The following is a 21,336-nucleotide window of genomic DNA, read 5'->3' as shown; positions in this document are numbered from 1 at the left end:
ATAAGATGAGAAGTTGTGTGAGACATTTGGTTCGCAGAGATTTTAGAAATCGTTCATGTTACCAGTGTGCCTAATCTGTGCCACTGTTTTCCACACTGGGCCATTTTTGACACACTCAAGTCTCAAATTGATTTGGAAAAATAAAAGCAGAAGAAGTTCAAGCCCTGCATGTATTGTGTCTGCACCAAGCAGAGGCTTGTGATTTCACCAGCATGACCCTTAATGACAACACCGGCTTCTGGCTGTTCTCTGGCAAATTATGGAAATCAATGAATTGTGTGAACGTGGATCACACTGTTTGGCAGCTGGGCTAAATCTAAGGCTCTATGTTCTCCGGGTGGCATAATGTGTTCTCACAGGTTACATGGAGAGATCACACCTAGTGTGTAGTGAGCAGTGCTATTTATGAAATAATTTCATCAAGCGTCCCGCTGACCAATCACAGCCAATTGGACCCTGGGCTTACAACAAACTTTGAGCTGTTTGTGCCAAGATGTAGGCTATAGGCCTGATGTTGTCCACGCTTCATATTTTTGGGGGCCCGGACATTTTTGTGGACAAGAGATTTTTTGGGAACCGGACAAAGCCAGATGTTGGAGATTAGATCTTTCCAGGAGCACCGCTCAAAAATTACATTAACTGCATATATCGTTTTATAACAACAAGAAACCCCATAACCTCCCCCTACCAACTCACATTCTCTAACACCTTAGAAGATATTATTTAAAACATTTTTCTATTAGTAGCTTATATACAAACGTAGTTGCTTTACTGTATGTTTGTTTGCATAGAAGTAGTGTGGACTAACCCTAACTCCTTATGCAGAACTGGATGCTCCTACTAACCTCTCGACCAGAGAGGAGACAGAGTCCACTTTCCTTGTGTCGTGGGATCGAGTCCAGGCAGACATCGAGGGCTACATGTTGAGCTACAGTTCTGCTGAGGGTTCCAGTGAGGAGATCTCTGTGGGGCCTGACAGCTCCTCATACAAGCTGGTTGGTCTGAGGCCTGGAGTCCTCTATACTGTCTACATCCGGGCTATCAGAGGAGACAAGTCCAGCAGGACCACTTCTACACAGGGAGAGACAGGTTAATATTGATAAGAATAATAATGATTAGATTTAATCCACTGGTAAGTGTTACAGTTTTTTGGAGATAATGTAGACCTCAGCTGGGACAGAAACACTCCATTAACCTCTGAATGATTGGCTATTTGTAGACAATGCATGGCAGTTGCTTTAATTGACCCTTTGTCAAGTCCCGCCCGTGGTCTCGACCCTCTTCATGCCTCTTATTGATATTTAACGTAGTCAATTCTTATTTGGCCTCAATGACAAGGAACATCCAAGACCAACAACCAGGGGGGACAAGGCGGAAGGAGCCTATACTGGTTGGTCGGTCAGTGAGCAATCAGAGGACTGACAATGGGTCAATTTCCAACACCTGTAGCTTGTAGTTTGCATTAGTAGTTGTACTTACCTTACCTCACCCACTAACATCTCCCTCTAGAGCTGGACGCTCCTACTAACCTCTTGGCCAGAGAGGAGACAGAGTCCACTTTCCTTGTGTCGTGGGATCGAGTCCAGGCAGACATCGAGGGCTACGTGTTGAGCTACAGTTCTGCTGAGGGTTCCAGTGAGGAGATCTCCTTGGGGCCTGACAGCTCCTCATACAGGCTGGCTGGTCTGAGGCCTGGAGTCCTCTATACTGTCTACATCTGGGCTGTCAGGGGGAACAAGGCCAGCAGCAAGACTTCTACGCAGGGAGAGACAGGTTAATATCTATCTTAATAACAGGCTTAATCCATTGGTAAGTTTTCCGTTCTTCGATGATTAGGTACCTGTCAACATCCGGTGCAGTTTAGTCTTAAAACTATTATGAACTGTCTCCATTTAATTGATTGATTGATTTAATATTTTGTTAGACAGAAATGAAAAACAGCACGAGTACAGTCAAACACTTGGTCTAAAAGGATTACACCAAAAAAGTCCTTGTGGTCTTGTAATCACCTTTCTAGGGTTGGATATGTTTTAGACAGTGCATGACAATTGCTTTCATTTCTTTGCAATGGGAAAAGGAACGATTCTTGCAGTTTATAGTTTGCATTAGTAGCTGCACTTGCCTTACCTCAACCATTAACATCTCCCCCTAGAGCTGGACGCCCCTACTAACCTCTTGGCCAGAGAGGAGACAGAGTCCACATTCCTTGTGTCGTGGGATCGAGTCCAGGCAGACATCGAGGGCTACGTGTTGAGCTACAGTTCTGCTGAGGGTTCCAGTGAGGAGATCTCCTTAGGGCCTGACAGCTCCTCATACAGGCTGACTGGTCTGAGGCCTGGAGTCCTCTATACTGTCTACATCTGGGCTATCAGGGGAGACAAGGCCAGCAGCAAGACTTCTACGCAGGGAGAGACAGGTTAAGAATCTTGATAAGAATAATATTGATTAGGCCCTATTCACTGTTTTCAAGTCTTCGATGATTTGGTGTGGCAACTTCAGCTTCAATTGGAGTCTTGTGAACAAAATCTCTTGTCTCCATGCGCTCGCCTTTCTATGAGCTGATATTTTTCGACACCGCATGAGAAATTATATAATTTCCATGCAACGGGAAGTGATCAACATTTGCAGACTACATGTGTATCTTCTAGTCTAGAGTATCTCTACAGTACTTGGGGGGTGAGTGGCTCAGAAAGTAGAAACGGTCAGTGGCGAACTACAAGGTTCCCGATTTGTTCTTTGGCTCCTCCTGGCTTAACAAAATAGATGCCCACTGCTCCTAAAAGTTTAGTTAGGATTGGTAAATGCAGAGTATGAATTCCAGGTATGTGCAAATGTACTTTGCAAATACCCAAACAATAACTAAAGGGGAAGTTTTATATTATGATTATTATGATTATTATCCACTTCAGAGCTGGACGCTCCTACTAACCTACTGGTCAGAGAGGAGACAGAGTCCACTTTCCTTGTGTGGTGGGAGCAAGTCCAGGCAGACATCGAGGGCTACGTGTTGAGCTACAGTTCTGCTGAGGGTTCCAGTGAGGAGATCTCTGTGGGGCCTGTCAGCTCCTCATACAGGCTGACTGGTCTGAGGCCTGGAGTCCTCTATACTGTCTACATCTGGGCTGTCAGGGGGCAAAAGGCCAGCAAGAAGTCTTCCACACAGGGAGAGACAGGTTAATATTAATAAGAATCTGTATTATTTGGTTTAGTCCATGTTATCCATATTTACAGATTAGATAAATTGCCAGATACCCAATCAGTATTTGATGATTAGGTATCTGTCAATTTCAGCTGTGATTGCGACTTAAACATGAACCACTTCTCTCTACTTACTCACCTTTATATGATTGGCTATTTTGTGCTAGACATGGCATAACAAATGCTTTCATTTCCCCACAATGGGAAATGAAAGAACACTTGTAGCTTGTAGTTTGCATTAGTAGCTGTACTTGCCTTCTCATCCACTAACATCTCTCTCTAGAGCTGGACGCTCCTACTAATCTCTTGGTCAGAGAAGAGACCGAGTCCACATTCCTTGTGTTGTGGGATCGAGTCCAGGCAGATATTGAGGGCTACGTGTTGAGCTACAGTTCTGCTGAGGGTTCCAGTGAGGAGATCTCTGAGGGGCCTGACAGCTCCTCATACAGGCTGACTGGTCTGAGGCCTGGAGTCCTCTATACTGTCTACATCTGGGCTGTCAGGGGGAACAAGACCAGCAAGAAGACTTCTACACAGGGAGAGACAGGTCTTTAATCTGCCAGTTTCTGCTAAAAGACAATAGCCTGATTTAAGCAACTAAGGTCGAATTCTGGTTGAAAACAAACAAAATTTCTGTAGTCATTGCGGAGAAAACAAACAAACACATTGCCTTGCCAAAGTTTGTTTCTGCAGTCCTTGGACCTCCAAGATTTTCTAAGTAGCCGAACATCAACACAGTATCAGTAACACCAGAGATATAACGACATGAAATGCATGGCGCATGATGATAACATGCAGGGAGCATTGCATAGCCTAAATGCCCATTTTCGCAGAACGCCAGACCGCGGTCACTCAGTAATCTGCCCATATTCAGTACATACAGTAGCTAGTGAAGCAGTGTACAGCCAGCACTGGAAGCAGTGGTTTTAATACCTGGATCCAGGACTGGAATCAGTGAAATAGATAAATGATGGTATTTACAATCTGATCCATGCTCAGCCCTGCACAAATCAAAGTCACTGGATTGATTTAAAGATGGGGACTTGGGGGGGTTAATTTCAGAATCTCAACAAAAGACACTGGTGTCTACATGACAAGAAAGAGACACCGGTGTCTACTGTCTACATATTGACAAGAAAGAGAAAGTGGTACAGTCAGCTGGGGCATTAAGGCCACTGTGGCCTCAGGGCATGCCGTTTCTTTGAGGGGCACCGGCACAAGGCCAAACTGAGGGGCAACTGCGGCCATGGCCTCCATGAAATTCCTGCCATGCCTGGATCCCTCCGACATGCTGTGGGAAATTTGTCAGGGAGGCATGATGGAGATTTCTCATGTTAGGCTGTGTTTATGCATGGTCACCCAGAGAGGGTATTTGTTCCTCCTGGAGGTTGGTTCGTGAGACTAATTACCCACAACCTCATCTGCCAAAATGATCACTGCTTTCACTGCTGGCAGAATCAACAGAATGCCGGAAAAAAGCAAAATTAATCATGGCCACCTTAAACGACCAATCACACACACAATGTTATGTCAGAACTTTCTTCTTCAGCTAGTTAAAACATCTTTGAGGTGCAAGAACGTCCAAACCTTGTCCTCACAGCCTATTACAAAAGTGGTCTGATCAATAGACAAATTAAAACCAGCTGTAGCAAGTACCCCAGTTAACTTTTTGCCAAAACTCAAAACTGCAACTAGTTATAGTATTATGTTAAAGCATACGTTGCCAGGTAGTCAAAGAGCTTTGCCTGAGTCTGAAATCCTGTTGCAGTTGTGTAGATGTAAACCAGGTGAAAATAATTAACCCTGTTGGTCAAATGAAGTTGCTTGCATTGGTGTTTTACTTAACCATTTACGTGACTAACAATAACTTCCCATGCAGAGCTGGACGCTCCTACTAACCTCTTGGCCAGTGAAGAGACAGAGTCCACATTCCTTGTGTCGTGGGATCGAGTCCAGGCAGATATTGAGGGCTACATGTTGAGCTACAGTTCTGCTGAGGGTTCCATTGAGGAGATCTCTGTGGGGTCTGACAGCTCCTCATACAGGCTGAATGGTCTGAGGCCTGGAGTCCTCTATACGGTCTACATCTGGGCTGTCAGGGGAGACAAGGCCAGCAGGATGACTTCTGCACAGGGAGAGACAGGTCTTTAATCTGCCGTAATCTGCCAGTTTCTGCTAAAAGACAATGGTCCGATTTAAGCAATTGAGGCCATGTTCTGGTTGAAATGACCAAAAACAAAACAGAATTTTATTTATGTCCCGAAGCCATTTCAGATTTGATCCCAAATTCTGTCTGATCAGACCTGCAGCAAGGGATGTAACCTTACACACCAGGAGCATGACGAGTAAACAATGTGAAAATGCATCTGTGAATACTTGGCATCAAACTATTATTTTGGTGATGCCTCATTCACATAGGTTGATGCTTTTATTTGCGGTGAAAATCAACCATGTCACTTTATTTCCGTGCAATATTCGTGTTCTATGTGACTCGTGATACAAACAGCATTTTAATTTAATGCAAATGAATCACACTAAAATAATGCTCCCAGTGTTACAACACCGGTTTTGGTGTTAGTTTTGGATGTTGCAAACTATTATTATTTCTTGTTTTAAGTAATTCAAAAGCACACTCATGCTGTGCTCACTCAAAGGCTGTATGCAACTGTCTGGTTCTGCAGATGGGAATCATTCGTGTCATTCCATTTATTGGATATGGTGATGGCAATAGTCGTAGTTTGACTTGGTGGCATGAGTGCACTCATGGGGATAATCACTGTTACAGCTAAACAGTGGTCCCAGCCAACAGTCATGGCAAATCCATCTTCTGTCATTCTATATCATGGCAAATTTGTCACAGCTATAAAGCTAAATTGTCTAGAGTTGTGGCTACCCGGCTCTTTAACTATGAGAGGATGCGGTCAAAGCCAAGCTCATCAATCTTTAGGGTAGCCATTACAAAAACATGTTTAGAGACTACACTATAACTAAAGTCATATTAAGTCAATAAAATGTAAAAAGCATATACATTTAATTTGATTTAAAATAGAAAACCATGACATTTATACATCATACAATAGAATTAGGAGCTGTTAGTTAAAGGAGCTAATACACATTAAATTCACATCAAGAAATGGAACAGACTCTCATCCTGTACTTAAATGAAAAATCGCACCTGTGCATTATCTATCAAACACAACTCACGTGCATATCTCCTTGTATGGGCCGTTCTGTCTGTGACGTTATCTCCATACATGAAGTTCTGTTCGTGCTCATACGGACAGTCATACGGACGCTCATACAGACATAAGGACCTACACACAAAGCCAGACGTAGGAGTTGTTAGCACTGCGCAAAAATAAACAGGCCTATACTGTAAATTGATAAAATGGGTTATTACAAAAACTTGAAAGGGAGTAAAGGAGTAGGCTATATAAAAATTACAATTTTCTGACTCACAACCCAACAGATGCTGTGTGGCCACAGTGTATTCCGCAGCTAGCATAATCAATAGATGCAGTCAAAACCAAAACCATCAGTGGCAAACCTCAGTTGGCTTAATAGTTGCCAAAAATAAAAACATAATCTAGTTACAGCATATGCTGTAGCGTACATTGCCAGGCAGTCTCAGAGCTTTGCCTGAAACTGAAATCCTGTTGCAATTGTGCAGATGAAAAGCAGGCCAAACAAATCTTGTTTGTTTAATGAAATTGCTTGCCTTGCATTGTTTTTCTACTTAACCATTCAACTAACCACAACTCCCCATGCAGAGCTGGACGCTCCTACTAACCTCTTGGCCAGTGAAGAGACAGAGTCCACTTTACTTCTGTCATGGGATCGAGTCCAGGCAGACATCGAGGGCTACGTGTTGAGCTACAGTTCTGCTGAGGGTTCCAGTGAGGAGATCTCTGTGGGGCCTGACAGCTCCTCATACAGGCTGGCTGGTCTGAGGCCTGGAGTCCTCTATACTGTCTACATCTGGGCTGTCAGGGGGAACAAGGCCAGCAGCAAGACTTCTACACAGGGAGAGACAGGTCTTTAATCTGACAGTTTCTTCTAAAAGACAATGGTCTGATCTGAGCAACTAAAGCCTGATTTATGGTTGCCTTTTCCCTACGATTTATCTGTAAAAGTCCCACAACGAGTCTTGTGGGAGAGGAGAAGCCCAATTTCTGGTTGAAATTCTCAAAACAAACAAACAAAAAACATTTTATACAGTATAATATACCGTATAAAACCCTGCAGTTTGGCTTGTTGGTACTGTTTGACTTTGGGCATGCTCCCTACATGGCATATTATGAAAACATTAAGGGAGCATTGCATAACCTAATTCCCCCATGTGAATGAACTTTGAAGTAAAAACCCCTTCTGGGTGCGTAAAGAGTAGAACCAGCAGGTGGAGGCTTGGGTGGAGGAGGTTTGCCAATAGTAACAGCAGCAGGCACATTATACATATCAGCGTAGACACTAGACAGAGAATTTGAGTGTGTAGGCTATTTAAATAGGCTCCCCATCATTGCAGCAGAGATGTAATGGGTGTGATAGGCCAGCAGCTGTCAGCTGACACAGCATATCGTTATTTTGAGTGTACTGCCAGAACTAGGATATAAATGATGTATTCTCGATCAACATCTTTCTACAATCATTCTGGTAGAATGAAACTCTTAGCTTAATGCCTCCACTCATGAGTTGCATTAACTGCTATTAACAATATTCACATCTATGCTCCCTGAGTGACCATATCTACTGTACTGTATGTACTGTAGCATAGCTGAAACAGTGGTCATAGGCAACAGTCATACTGTAGCATGCGATGGCAAATTTGTCACAGTTATAAAGCTTAACCACCAAGAGTTGGAAATATGAGAGCACGCGGTTGTAGTATCCGTCTGCATCGTAGATTTATTGCATGCCATTACCAAAATAACTTGATTTATACAGACAACACACTATAACTAAAGTCATATTAAGTTTACATATTTAGGAAGAACGTAACATTAAAATGTAGAATAAATTAAGTCGGGAATAGATAAAACATGCAATAAAATGATTAGTTGCGGTTAATAACTAATGCATAAATCCCCAAATCACATGCAGGAAAGCAGGCGTTCATAATGTGTCTAAATAAATAAAAAATAATCAGGCTTAATCAACTGAGTTAAACATTAAAAGAAATGAAGGGCATATATCATATATAGAGTATACGTATATATATTTTAATCTTCTCTCCCAGTCCAACCCAGAAGATGTTGGAGCGGTCACGTCATGTTCCATTCCTGGTCTCTGGCCAATAGATATGGTTAAAATTAAAAGCAGCAGTGGCAAACCTCAGTTTCGCCCAAACTCAAAACTCGTTACAGCATTATTTTGCGGTGTACAATGCCAGACAGAGTTGCGCCTTAGACTGAAATCCTGTTGCAGCTGTATAGATGAATATTAGGTGACAATAATCCTGTTGCTCCAATTACAGTGCTTGCATTGGTGTTCTACTTAACCATTTAACTAACCATAACTCCCCATGCAGAGCTGGACGCTCCTACTAACCTCTTGGCCAGTGAAGAGACCGAGGCCACTTTCCTTGTGTCGTGGGATCGAGTCCAGGCAGACATTGAGGGCTACATGTTGAGCTACAGTTCTGCTGCAGGCTCCAGTGAGGAGATATCTGTGGGGCCTGACAGCTCCTCATACAGGTTGAATGGTCTGAGGCCTGGAGTCCTCTATACTGTCTACATCTGGTCTGTCAGGCGGGACAAGGCCAGCAGGATGGCTTCTACACAGGGAGAGACAGGTCTTTAATCTGACATAATCTGCCAGTTCTGTTGGTGGTCTGTTATGAGCAACTATGGCCAAATTCGGATCGCAATTCTCAAATCAGTTTATATCCCTAAACTATATAAAATCTCATTCAAAATTCCATCACATAGTCTACTGATCAGACCAGCTATCAAGGGGAAAAGTACAGCAGGAACACCGGGTGTGACAGGTTGATGCTGATAACAAAAAAAAACGTAATTTGGCTTAATCCATTCATTGGTATATTTGTACTCCGTAATGATTAGGTCAGCATCAGCTGCAACTGGATCATATGAACATAATCATTTTCAATTCACGCACATCTCTATGATCTGATCTTTTGTAAACACTGCATGACAAATGCTTTCATTTCACCGCAATGGGAAATGAAACAACATTTGTAGCTTATAGTTTGCATTAGTAGCTGTATTTGCCTTATCTCACCCACTAACATCTCCCTCTATAGAGCTGGACGCTCCTACTAATCTCTTGGTCAGAGAAGAGACCGTGTCCACATTCCTTGTGTCATGGGATCGTGTCGAGGCAGACATCGAGGGCTACGCGTTGAGTTACAGTTCTGCTGAGGGTTCCAGTGAGGAGATCTCTGTGGGGCCTGACAGCTCCTCATACAGGCTGACTGGTCTGAGGCCTGGAGTCCTCTATACTGTCTACATCTGGGCTGTCAGGGGGAACAAGACCAGCAAGAAGACTTCTACACAGGGAGAGACAGGTTAATAGTCTGAGAACAGGAAGATATTATTGTGCTCCACGCCACACAACCACTCAGAAAAAGTACTGTAAATAATCTAAAATCATAAATTCTACAAATAGATGGGAATACAAGTTTTAAAGATCATAATATTTGTGGAGAGCTTTCGCATTCACGTGGGAAGTAAGAGTTGGGTTGGTCAGTTTATTGCTTGCATGAGAAGGTTGGGCCCAAAACATAGTTCTGGCTTCTTTGGTAACTTCATTTTTTATCTTGAAGTCTATGCTTGGACATTATATGATAGAGGGGCCAGGGGTCAAACATCGAAGGTCAAGAACAATATTGTGGGAAAATAAGTAGATAGTTGGATAGTGGATAGATATCTTTGTAATGTTTTGATAATCAGAATCTACTGTAACTATCTAGCCATTTTCAATTAGTCCATGTGGGCTACAAAAGTGCCAAAAAAGTGATTCAGTCAAACCATTAATTGTATCAAAAATCTAAAATGCACTTACTGTATATAATCCTCCATCTTTTCTTTATACAGTAGGTGTCCCAATGATTTATTTACACTTAAAGATTATTGCATGACATACGGCTTTTCGGACAGTAGTATATATTGTTTTAGCTTCCACCAAGCAAGGCATGTATGCTACTGTGCACATGGCTTCCAAAAGTCTTTCACTGGAACCTTACTCCCATGAAGAGCTGAACCTCCTGTACCAGCAGGAGAGGAAACGCTCCCAACAAGCCGTACCAGGTCACTGGTTTTGTCGTAACTCACGTGTGCAGTAGGAGCGGTGGTGTCAGCACATGGTGCTAAGGGTTATGATGGGAAGCCAACTCATCTGTAAAATCATCCGGGAGCTCTGTAAGTGAACGCAGCATCTCTTTCAATTAGGCAGCAAACGACTGGAGTTGTGGAATATAAACTCATCTCGTTGTAACTCATCAGAAGCAGCCGGCGCTACGGGCAGGTTGGGGGCCAGGTTCAGATAGGGAAGCCATTGTGTCAGGACCCAGGAGAGGTCATCTGGGATGCATAAAACCCTGTGTTGTTACGCTTGTGACTTTACAGAACCTAATAACAGGCCCCATTAATAAGCCAGTCAAAACCTTTCTAAAAGCAACATTATTGACTTAAATAGATTTTTTACATTATTTTTTTCAACGCTAAATTTCACATTTCTATTCTGTCATTTTCAATTGTCTGCATCCGAGTAGCTCTTAATCACTTAAACCCTCAAGTACTGGACTTGAGGTATAAGTAGCCGGACTGCTTTTTTTTCCTGTATACACCGAATTTCTTATAAAATTGCTCATCTGCTATTTTTGTGTCCCCCCTCCCCCCAGAATAGGCATGCTGGGGTTCAAGTGGTTAAAACCTTCCTCTGGTAAAACAAACGTGGTTTATCTATACCAGACATAAGGTTGCAGTGTTACATTCTTCTTTATTGGATAATCACCAGAATCCCTGCAGCATTGAGCCCTATAGCACACTAACCCTGCACTTTGTAGTGCAGAGGGCAAGCCACTTAACTCTGGGAGATAACCACACTAATAACCATCCTTACAACCTCATGTCTCGGACACATCATCATCCCTGGGGCTCCATGTTGACAGCCAGAGCCTGTTTGAGACTAATCCCCCACAGCAGTTAAATGAAACAGATAATCGCTGGAGAGAACGTACGCGTTTATCTATGGAGGCACATAATGGTTGGAAGAAGAAATGGAACAATGTGTTAATCTCTTGGTGACAGGACTGTTGATGTTCATGAACAGTGCCTGTCTGTGATTATCAAATCTACCATGTGTTATAAACAGGAGTGAATATTATAATCAGAATTATGTTCCGTGTTTGAGAAACCGTACAGTCCCATTCTTTTATCACAATGGCCCTGAAATATGTGGGTTGATTTTTTAGTGCACCTAATGAGCAAGAAAAGAGCACTTGAATGAATGACGGTATATGGATGAAGAAATCTATTAATCAGTCAATCAATGTTTTTTCCCCCCTTAACGTACTGTACAATGACTGATTGACTGAACAACATTAGTGTGAATATCTTACACACTTTACTCTTCTGCTCCATTCCAACTCTGACTTGTCCCCTCACCTATAGAAATTGATGCCCCCAAGGATCTGAAGGCGACAGATGTGACCCTAGACTCTGCAGTCCTGAGCTGGCTCGCTCCCCTGGCCGACTTCGATGGTTACATCCTCACATACAGATCTGAGGACGGCACCATGGAGGTAGGACAGCTTGTAGTTCACATTGGCAGACTTGTAGGCACACACACACACACACACACACACACTCGCACGCACTTATGCATGCGCACACACACATCATTCTGAAGGAGTGTGGTGAAGTTTAGGGTGAAACTTTGACCAGAAATGGAGGAATGGGGACAAGTGTGGAGACATTTAGATCATGTGACAACATTGCAGAGTGGAGATTCAAAATGTATTTTTTATCATCGGGCAGTAATGCAGTACGTGTCTGTCAGTATACTTTTCTGTACACAGTAGAACGGTACATTTGAGTGTATATTTTATTATATAAAACAGCAATTTGTACTGAATCTTAATGACCTATGGTACAGAGTATAACACTGTGGAGGTACCAATACAGACACTCACTCACAACAGCCTTTTTCTGGGGGACATAATACAGTGTCTCAGTGAATCTTATGTAAATCAGATTAAACCATATAATATCTCAGCATTTTAGGTCCCAATCATCCATATTTACTAAGCATACTGTCCAAATAAATACCATTTGTGTTACATTCCATTATTTATTTTATTTATATACTGGGTTACCTTCCAAATAACACAAATAGAGACATAAATCTCAGCTCTGTGTAACGCTGACCTCTAGTGGCAAATTATGACAAATTCCCATTCAAAAACCACTGTAGGTTCTGATCATGCAACATATTTTAAAGTTCTGGTGTAGTTCATTCTAAGTGCCTTGAATATCCTTATTTTGACATGTCTACATTACCCATTGAGACAAACACAAGTAATTATAAGTAGGAATTGCGGTGAAACATGGAACACTGGGCGGAGGCCAGAGAGAAAAAGATTTGCTGTGCTTTTATTATGGTGCAATTATTCGTAATAATCTAAACTAAGCGAAATTGCTGCAGCCTATAATAGTAAGTACAGTAAATCAACATAATTTCATCATACCATAAATATTTACAGAGGTGGTAGTGTACAGTTTGTTCCTCAAAGAACTGGCAAATGTATAGTTTGTGGTATGACCATGTCGCTCGTGTTGATCATTTCCCCCCCTGCATTTTTAAAAGGCTTGAGTGTATTGCCTAGAATAGCAGATCTACAAGCCCATAATGATTTGCGGCGCTTGTATAAGTATAATAAGATACTTACACATACTTTTACAACATTGTGTAAGTATAAATCATGCTTAATGTTTCTCTCTTGTGGTCAGGCTGTTGAGAAGCAGCTTGGAGCTGGAGAGAGCCGCTTTGCTCTATCTGGTCTGGAGATGAGCAAGAGATATCTTGTCACCATTATCGCCTACAGAGGAGCCAAGAGGAGCAAGTTGGTAGAGACGGTCTTTAAAACAGGTCAGTACACGCCACGATGCTTCAGTATAAATACCTTTTTTACCTATTATAGTCACCTGTAAGGGACAGCGCTTTATGTTTAGTTTAGTGTAGTTTACTTCCATTCTGTTGATTACGTGTCATCATTACACATTGTGTCTTTTCATGGCATGAGATGTCATGTCACACCGCCTTAGGTTGCATCATGTCACATTAAAATAGGTTCTGTCACATCATGTCAAATTAACAATAATAATGTTGTTGAGTATAGACTAGAGGCCGCATGGGAATCGGAAGGTTGCTAGTCTCCCCCACATGACACTTAGGGCCCTATTTTTGCCAAGTTAAACCCTAAACCCCTAAACTTCTTCGCCTTTTTTTTACTAATTTGAAAAACTTTTTTTTAAATAGTTCAAATAGCTGATCTACAAGCTCACTATTTGAAGATTTCAAAATAGTAAAAAAAAAGGCAAAGAAGTTTAGGGGTTTTGGGTTTAGCATGGACGGAAATAGGGCCCATAATCCCTAACTGCTCTGCTATATTGACTGAAAATCTACGGTAAATGTAAGCAAATACAGCACTAACTAAAGGGAACACTTGCGTTTTTTTTCTCCATATTGTGATGTGTTGTTTCGTGTGATGTCCTGATACAGTGGTTCTCAAAGTGGATTCCAGGGACTGTGTGGGTTCCTTTAGGCCCTAAAGGAACCAGCTCAAGTCACCTTTTGACCAATGTGGCCCTCAACCCAAAATGAGTTTGACACCCCTGCTTTAGGGGGTTCTAAATTGACCCATACAGGCCAACTCTGACAGCATACAAATGGAACCAAATTAACCCTAACATGTTTATTTGGTTCCATTTGTACACTGTCAAAGTTAAGGGGAGACCTTGAAATTTGAAAGTTTAAGAAACACTGACCTGATACACAGTCTATCTGTTTTCCTTAGTTGGCCTGCTCTACCCCTTCCCCATGGACTGTGTTCAGATCATGAAGAATGGCAATAAGAAGAGTGGCATCTACACAGTCTACATCAACAATGACCGCTCCAAACCAATAGAGGTCTTCTGTGACATGGACAGTGATGGAGGTGGTTGGCTGGTATGATTATGTGATGTGTCAAATCACTCTGACATCATCCTATTATTAAATGATGTCCATTATACTAGAACCTTTGTAGTGCACCCTGATTGCATGCATGTGCCTGTGGAATGAGCTTAAAAATATAAATGTGGGTTTTCTTAAAAGAGAACATCACGCACTCACACACACACAAACACACACACACACACACGCACGCACGCACGCACACGCACATAGAAGCTACCGTGTGACTGTTGTTGTATAGCTATTCTAAAAACACAATACCTTGTGTCCTGTGTTATTCCAGGTATTTCAGAGACGTAACACCGGCAGACTGGATTTCATGAAACGCTGGAGACAGTACATTGCTGGCTTTGGCAACATGACAGACGAGTTCTGGCTCGGTAAATATCAGAACGCTTTGAAACTGAAACACGCACAATTGAAAGGTTGTGTTGCAATCATAGACCTGTTAGACCATTGGTTCTCAAAGTGGGGTCCAGGGACCCCCAGGGATCCTTAGAGGGGTTCCAGGGGGTCCCCAGCAAAAGTAGTTAATGTAGCAACACAATCATTTTATCCACTTTATCCATTTACTGTATATATTGGTTATTCAAAAAGTAGAAGATTTACAAGCTCACAGCGTGTCTCTTCGTGCCTCACTGTGAGCTTGCACATCATCATTTTGATTTAGACACAAATCGTCTCTTCTCGGGGGTCCCTAGGACAAAACCTTTTCAGATGGGCGTCCGCAGCCTGGTTCTCCTTGGCGTGAAAAGGTTTGAGAAACACTGTGTTACAGTAGACACACGTAGTCACTGCAGTATCTCTCCTCTATCTCCCCAGGAATGGATAAGATATATGAGCTGACTAACACTCCCACCCAGTACGAGCTGAGAATTGAGCTGGGCCTGGGCTCTGAGAGGGCGTACGCCGTGTACGACAACTTCAAGATCGCCCCGGCCAAGCAAAAGTTCAAGCTCACCATCGGCAAATACAGAGGGACGGCTGGTGAGTCCAATTTTGATTTCTCCGACGTTAAACAGTGTGAACACTGGAGGGGGATATACCGAGAAGGCGCCAAAGGCGGCATCGAAATGGCTTTGAAGCCCGTCCTTTGAAGCCAGGCGGATAGACAAGCACAGCTGTTGGGTGATTTGTTTTGAACAGAATTACGAAAGAATAGAAACTAAAACTGATGAGCTGGGGAAACAGTGGGATAGACAGGAGTTTGAAATGCAGCTTTGCAAGCAGCAGCACAGCTGGACCAAGGCCTGAGGGACAAGCACTGCATTGGCCCTTCAAGAGTAAATAGTAAACCGGCGCTTCATTAAATGACTACATTACATTTTTACTAATTCAGTTCATGGAGGGTCGTCCATAAAAATAAATGGTTGGGCGTTGGGGGCTTTGAAGCCAGCCAAATATGGAGGCTCAGCTGGCGGGGCGTTTGTTTCAGGAAATTAAATCCAGACCGCAGGGGCTTGACAGACAGGCAGGGGGAAGTGCTGTCTGAGCAAAAGTCTATCAAGACTAATTTGTACTTCGATCTATGACCGAAAATAACAGTTTTATAAATTAGACCTGTGTGGATGTTAAACCAGGAGAAACACAGCTAATGCTCTACATACTGTTTATTATGCTAGGATGCAATATGCAATATGACACCTTGATGGAATTTCAATAGTGTGCAAAACTGAGGCAAGAGAGGCTGCAGACTGCATCTAGGGATAGACACTAGACGTATTGTAGCTTGCTTTTGTTGTGCAGTAAATGCTGACATTGCTCTTTGCCTCCCCCCAGGCGACGCTATGATCTACCATCAGGGCCGGCCCTGGTCAACTGTGGACGCGGACAATGACATCGCCCTGGGGAACTGCGCCTTGACCCACCGTGGCGCCTGGTGGTACAAGAACTGTCACCTGGCCAACCTCAATGGAAAATGGGGAGACAACAGGCACAGTATGGTGAGTGAGGACGGACGCTGGCGCTCAGTTTAGATTGTTAAAAGCAGGGGCGTCAATTGGGTATGGCAGGGGTATGCAGCTGTTAATTGTGGCACGTTTACTAACATGCCAAGTTTAGCTGCACTTGAACAACCGTTCCAGGCTGCCATATCCAGCCCAAGAAACCATAGGAACGGGGGAAAAAATTTACTTCTTAAAATAAATGTATCATGCCTGTACGTGCGCGAAGGCGCGCGTGCAAGACACCAGTCATGTTGCCATACCTTAGCTTTTTCTGAACTGACGCCACTGGTTAAAAGGTGACAGGCACAGATGTCCCATCCACCACCAGGTACCCAGTCAGACACAGAACAAAAGTCTAATCACTTGACTGAAGGAGCTAGCACTCTCTCTGTCTCTCTGTCTCTCTGTCTCTCTGCCTCTCTCTCTCTCTCTCTCTCTCTCTCTCTCTCTCTCTCTCTCTCTCTCTCTCTCTCTCTCTCTCTCATCATTCACATGCTGTGCTCAAACATGTCAAAGCACGGAGGGACTGGCCTCAAATGAGATTCAAACATAGCTCTGGCAGGTGTTTTTGTTGGTGGGCAACAGAAGCATCCACTAGGTCAGTGATCATTAAGCCACAGGCCCCATTCACTCATATTCTACGCTGTAAATCCACGATGTCACTTCAACGCTGAGAGTGTACACTCAAGAGTTACAGAGTACAGACCCATATGGGTGCATTAGATTCCTATTATGACATCAATCATTTAGCTTGGGACCCCCCCCCCCCCCCCCCCCCCCCCCCCCCCCCCCAAAGACCCCTGCTGGTTCCTGGATCCTATGATGAGTCAGGTGAGGGGACAACAGAGAGGGGAGGAGGGATCACATATTATTTTAAGTACTACAGTATACTGTATAGGAACGCTCCTTTAGCACTGCTGTAGATGATTAGAACTGCATTTTGCCTGAACAGCAGCTTTCCTACCAATGTAAGAACTATTTGAAGCACATGCAGGAACAGTGGATCATTTACCAGTCTGCCTAAGGGTTATATTCTATAAGTGTATACTATTTATTCTCGTATTATTCTAATTTGGCATGCACGCACGCACGCACGCACGCACGCACGCACGCACGCACGCACGCACGCACACACACACACACACACACACACACACACACACACACACACACATACACACACTCCTGTCAGATCACCAGCTCTGAGGCTGAAGCTAGTTCTAGTGAGTACCTCTGGTGTAATGTATGATCACACCAACAGATGGCACTAATAGCATTTTATAGTCAGGTTTATCCTCTCCCCAGCTTATTGTCAAGGCGTCTTGGAAATTAGATGTAAGGCCCCTGTGTGAGTGTGTGTGCTCTGAATCCATCAACTTCTATAGGAGAAGATATTTCTCAAACCCCTATATGAGACGCATCCATTAATACCTGGCTGATGGGGTCACACAAAGAGTTCATCATTTATACAGAAACTATCCTATACCCTCATTTGAGCGGTTTCTAAAACATTGTTTTTCTGTACCCACAAGGGCATTCGTCCTGGAAAGTCCAGCTACAAATAGAATCATAACTGGAGTGTTCTTTAATTTATCAGCATATGAATAGAGGATCCAGCACCTAGCTCAAGAAGCTGAGTAGAACATACAGTTGCTTACACTGGAGGTAATGGTGATTTCTTCTCAGTTTTGGGGGGTGTCATAGTAAATGACTGCTGTTAACATAACCATTATCATCACCATTATAATCACCATCACATCATCATCATCATCATCATCATCATCATCATCATCATCATCATCAACAACAATAACAACAATGCTGTCATCTATCTATATTATATCGTCTCTGTTGGGTGGAAACCTCATACAGTATGTCCAAAACGTACCTTTCAGGATTAAAATTTAAAAAAAAGTAGCAGATCTATAAGCTCAAAACATGTTGCATCGTGCCGCGTTTTGAGCTTGAGGATCTGCTACATTTGCTACGACTGATACTTTTGTGTGACGCTGTAGTACAGCATGATCAAGTAGGACATTCATTTACGGAAAAAAACAAAAGGTTATGTTTTTTTTCGTGGGTTAAGGGCTACCCGACAGCAACGATTATTATACTACACCAAATCTGTGTGTGTGTGTGTGTGTGTGTGTGTGTGTGTGTGTGTGTGTGTGTGTGTGTGTGTGTGTGTGTGTGTGTGTGTGTGTGTGTGTGTGACATTCTGACATTCTGTCCCAGGTGTCAGACCATTCGGTCTCTAACTGTGTGTCTCATGACTGAAAAACCATGAATATCACAAACCTCTATATCTGTCAGCCAGCGGATCAGAGGAGGAGGGGTTAAAACTGTTTCCGGTTTGATAGTTCCGGCCAAGTGTAGTCCTTTAAGGACTACAACATGACGTAGAGTGGTTTCCGCTCCCGACCGGATCAAACCCCAAAAAGTGAAGGGATCCCAGACTAGGCCAGTGCTGGTCTAGCTGTCATAATTTAAGCCCTTTCCAATTTGAGTTAAGCACTTAATCAAACCCTATTATGCTTAATTGACCTGGGTAGCCCATGGTTATACTTGGTCCACGCCTTTTTGTCCCTGAAAATAACAGATCTACATGCTCACAACACGTCACGACTCACGATGCGTTGTGAGCTTCTATCTTTGCCAAATTCTCACCCCAGAATAGGGACGCTACAGTTCATGATGTGATTATGTTTTTTGGTTTCTGATGATTGATAAAATAGTTGTTCATGTTCTAGACAGGTACCGTACCTAAGGATTCACACAGTGTCTCTGGTCTGCAAAGACAACTTCACTTCACGAGGTGTTTCAAATTTGCAGTTTTGTTTTGGATCGTTGAGGGTGAAACTGGAACGGCCTGGATCCATCACCTCTGATAACAGGACACATTCCTCAAAGTGCGTACAAAGATGGCCAGTGGCTTTTAGCAGTCTGACAGGGGGCAACGAAAAAGCAGTTATTATGTCTAAGGGAGACTGATGCCAGAGGAAATACGAGGCAGTCGCTCTACCCTCGTGGAAAATCTCCATCCATAATGATGGCGTCCTCAGTATCTCCATCGGTGTGCGCTGATGAGACACAATAACACGTCAGCAGGGCTTTGTATGGTCATGAAACTATAGGAACTTCTATCTCACAGGGTGTATGATTCTCTTTCTCTCTCCTCTTGCTTTCTTTGTTATATTCCACCTATTTCTTGACAACCCTCCTCTTGTTTCCCTCCCTCTCCACACACACACACACACACACACACACACACACACACACACACACACACACACACACACACACACCCTGTCAGGGAGTGAACTGGGAGCCGTGGAAGGGCCACCTCACGTCCCTGGACTTCACGGAGATGAAGATCCGACCGGTGGGGGCCTTGTCCAGCAGAAAGAAGAGATCGCCGATGGCAAAGCAGCGGAACAGAACCACAGCCTCCACGGACAAGAAATAAGATCAAATACCTCCCGCTGCATCACCACACCAACTGGCCTTAGGCTGTTTTCTCATCATCACGTTAGATTCTGGGGTTTTTCCTGCTAGTTAGAGTGGTATTCACTAAGCATAACCTGTGTTTGTGAGACTTAAACAACAGATTTCTACTTAGTTGCGTGTGGGTGTCACATACCGAACATAATGTGGCAGATCTACAAGCTCACTAGCTTGTAGATCTTCTATTTTTGGGGTGTGACACGGCCATAGAATTAGGTATAAATCAGGCTATACGAAACACAATGTACACTCTGTAGGAACTCTTAACTGTGTGACATTATGAAAACTAGCGGGATGCGAGTATTTTCTTTGGCACCACTGAGAATACTAATGTCACCTATGACTATGATGACAAACTCCCGGGTTTAGTGTGCTTGTGGGAAAAGAGCCAATAGACATCTGTGTTGCGGTTTATTCTTAAATCAGTATGTTCTGCTTCTTTGAAGTGAGGAAAAACTGCTATTGTTCAAAAAGGTTTGATAGAATTGTTTTAAAATAATAATTATTTCGGCAAAAGACACTCATGCTGATTCTGTTTCAGATGACCAAGAACTCCCTTTACTTTAAAACTTTTACTTTCTTTACCCAAGGGTGGTAGCCGAGCTATGGCCTTGTCTTGAATATGATATTTGTATTATATTTGTTTATTTCATATTCTATGAAGGAGGTGAAGAGCAATTTTCTCTGTGTATAGTAGTATTATAGTGGCAAAGGGGTTGGGGGGGGGGGGGGGGGGGGGGGGGGGGTTGAGTGATCAAAATGGATTGCTTGTTTTATCAGACAGAGTCAGGTGAAGACGATTAGCCAGAACGTGGCCTGTCTTTATTGATTATGAGTCTGTCTGGCTCTGTGACATAATACAGCCACTGTACCATAAACACTGTCACATCACATTAGACTGTGTTGAAGAAGCTAGGTAGTAGCATTGAACAGCTGTCTGGAATAGCCATATTGCCTCTGTCTTACTTTTGGAAGGACAGCGAATTTCAATCAGCGTAAACGATCTGTATATACCAACACGATTTTAATCCTAGTTCCCTTTATCATTTTTCATGGCTCTAATAGCCGGTTGTCGATCTGGAGAGCTTGCTAAGGAAATTAATACTGAATATAAACACGATTTTATATCTCGAGAGCGACTCAATCAATATTTGTGCTGTGATGGAATTGTTTTACACTCTCTGACCATCACACATTTTTCTGTGATCTAATTTGTGTTGTTTGTTGTTTTTAATCTTGGTTTCCTCTGAAGTTTTACTCAAGCAAATCCCCAGTTAAATATTTGATTTCACAGCTTAAAAAAAGTCACAGATTTAAAAACGAAATATTATGAAAATACTCTCTGCTTTGATGATTTTATTTTGAAATGGATGTTGCCGTTGTCAAAGAAGAAAAACGAATTAAAGTCATTTGATATGAAACCCTGTCAGTGTTCTCAAGGAGAAAAAAAGGAGAAAAGCTGGGTCCTGACTCCTAATGCCTTTTAAATTTGTAT

General features: G+C 42.9%; 1 protein-coding gene across 1 annotated transcript in view; it reads left to right on the top strand.

The window, feature by feature from the left end:
• Nucleotides 1–20,521, top strand: part of tnn (tenascin N) — a gene marked incomplete at its 5' end in the record, with an annotated part of 85,240 nt that extends 64,719 nt beyond the window's left edge. Inside the window, 16 exons of the mRNA XM_080725806.1 lie at nt 826–1,089; nt 1,510–1,773; nt 2,153–2,416; nt 2,910–3,173; nt 3,482–3,745; nt 5,078–5,341; nt 6,969–7,232; nt 8,723–8,986; nt 9,458–9,721; nt 11,829–11,959; nt 13,167–13,305; nt 14,234–14,385; nt 14,675–14,771; nt 15,214–15,378; nt 16,171–16,334; nt 19,651–20,521. Of these exons, the coding sequence (XP_080581932.1) occupies nt 826–1,089; nt 1,510–1,773; nt 2,153–2,416; nt 2,910–3,173; nt 3,482–3,745; nt 5,078–5,341; nt 6,969–7,232; nt 8,723–8,986; nt 9,458–9,721; nt 11,829–11,959; nt 13,167–13,305; nt 14,234–14,385; nt 14,675–14,771; nt 15,214–15,378; nt 16,171–16,334; nt 19,651–19,803 (3,377 nt within the window). The 3' untranslated portion in view covers nt 19,804–20,521. The remainder of the gene's footprint in view (nt 1–825; nt 1,090–1,509; nt 1,774–2,152; nt 2,417–2,909; nt 3,174–3,481; nt 3,746–5,077; nt 5,342–6,968; nt 7,233–8,722; nt 8,987–9,457; nt 9,722–11,828; nt 11,960–13,166; nt 13,306–14,233; nt 14,386–14,674; nt 14,772–15,213; nt 15,379–16,170; nt 16,335–19,650) is intronic.
• Nucleotides 20,522–21,336: the final 815 nt, after the last annotated feature.

This window comes from Nannobrachium achirus, assembly GCF_963921795.1.
Source record: "Nannobrachium achirus genome assembly, chromosome: 5".
Taxonomy (NCBI): Eukaryota; Metazoa; Chordata; class Actinopteri; order Myctophiformes; family Myctophidae; genus Nannobrachium; species Nannobrachium achirus.
This window is presented reverse-complemented; position numbering and strand designations above follow the sequence as displayed.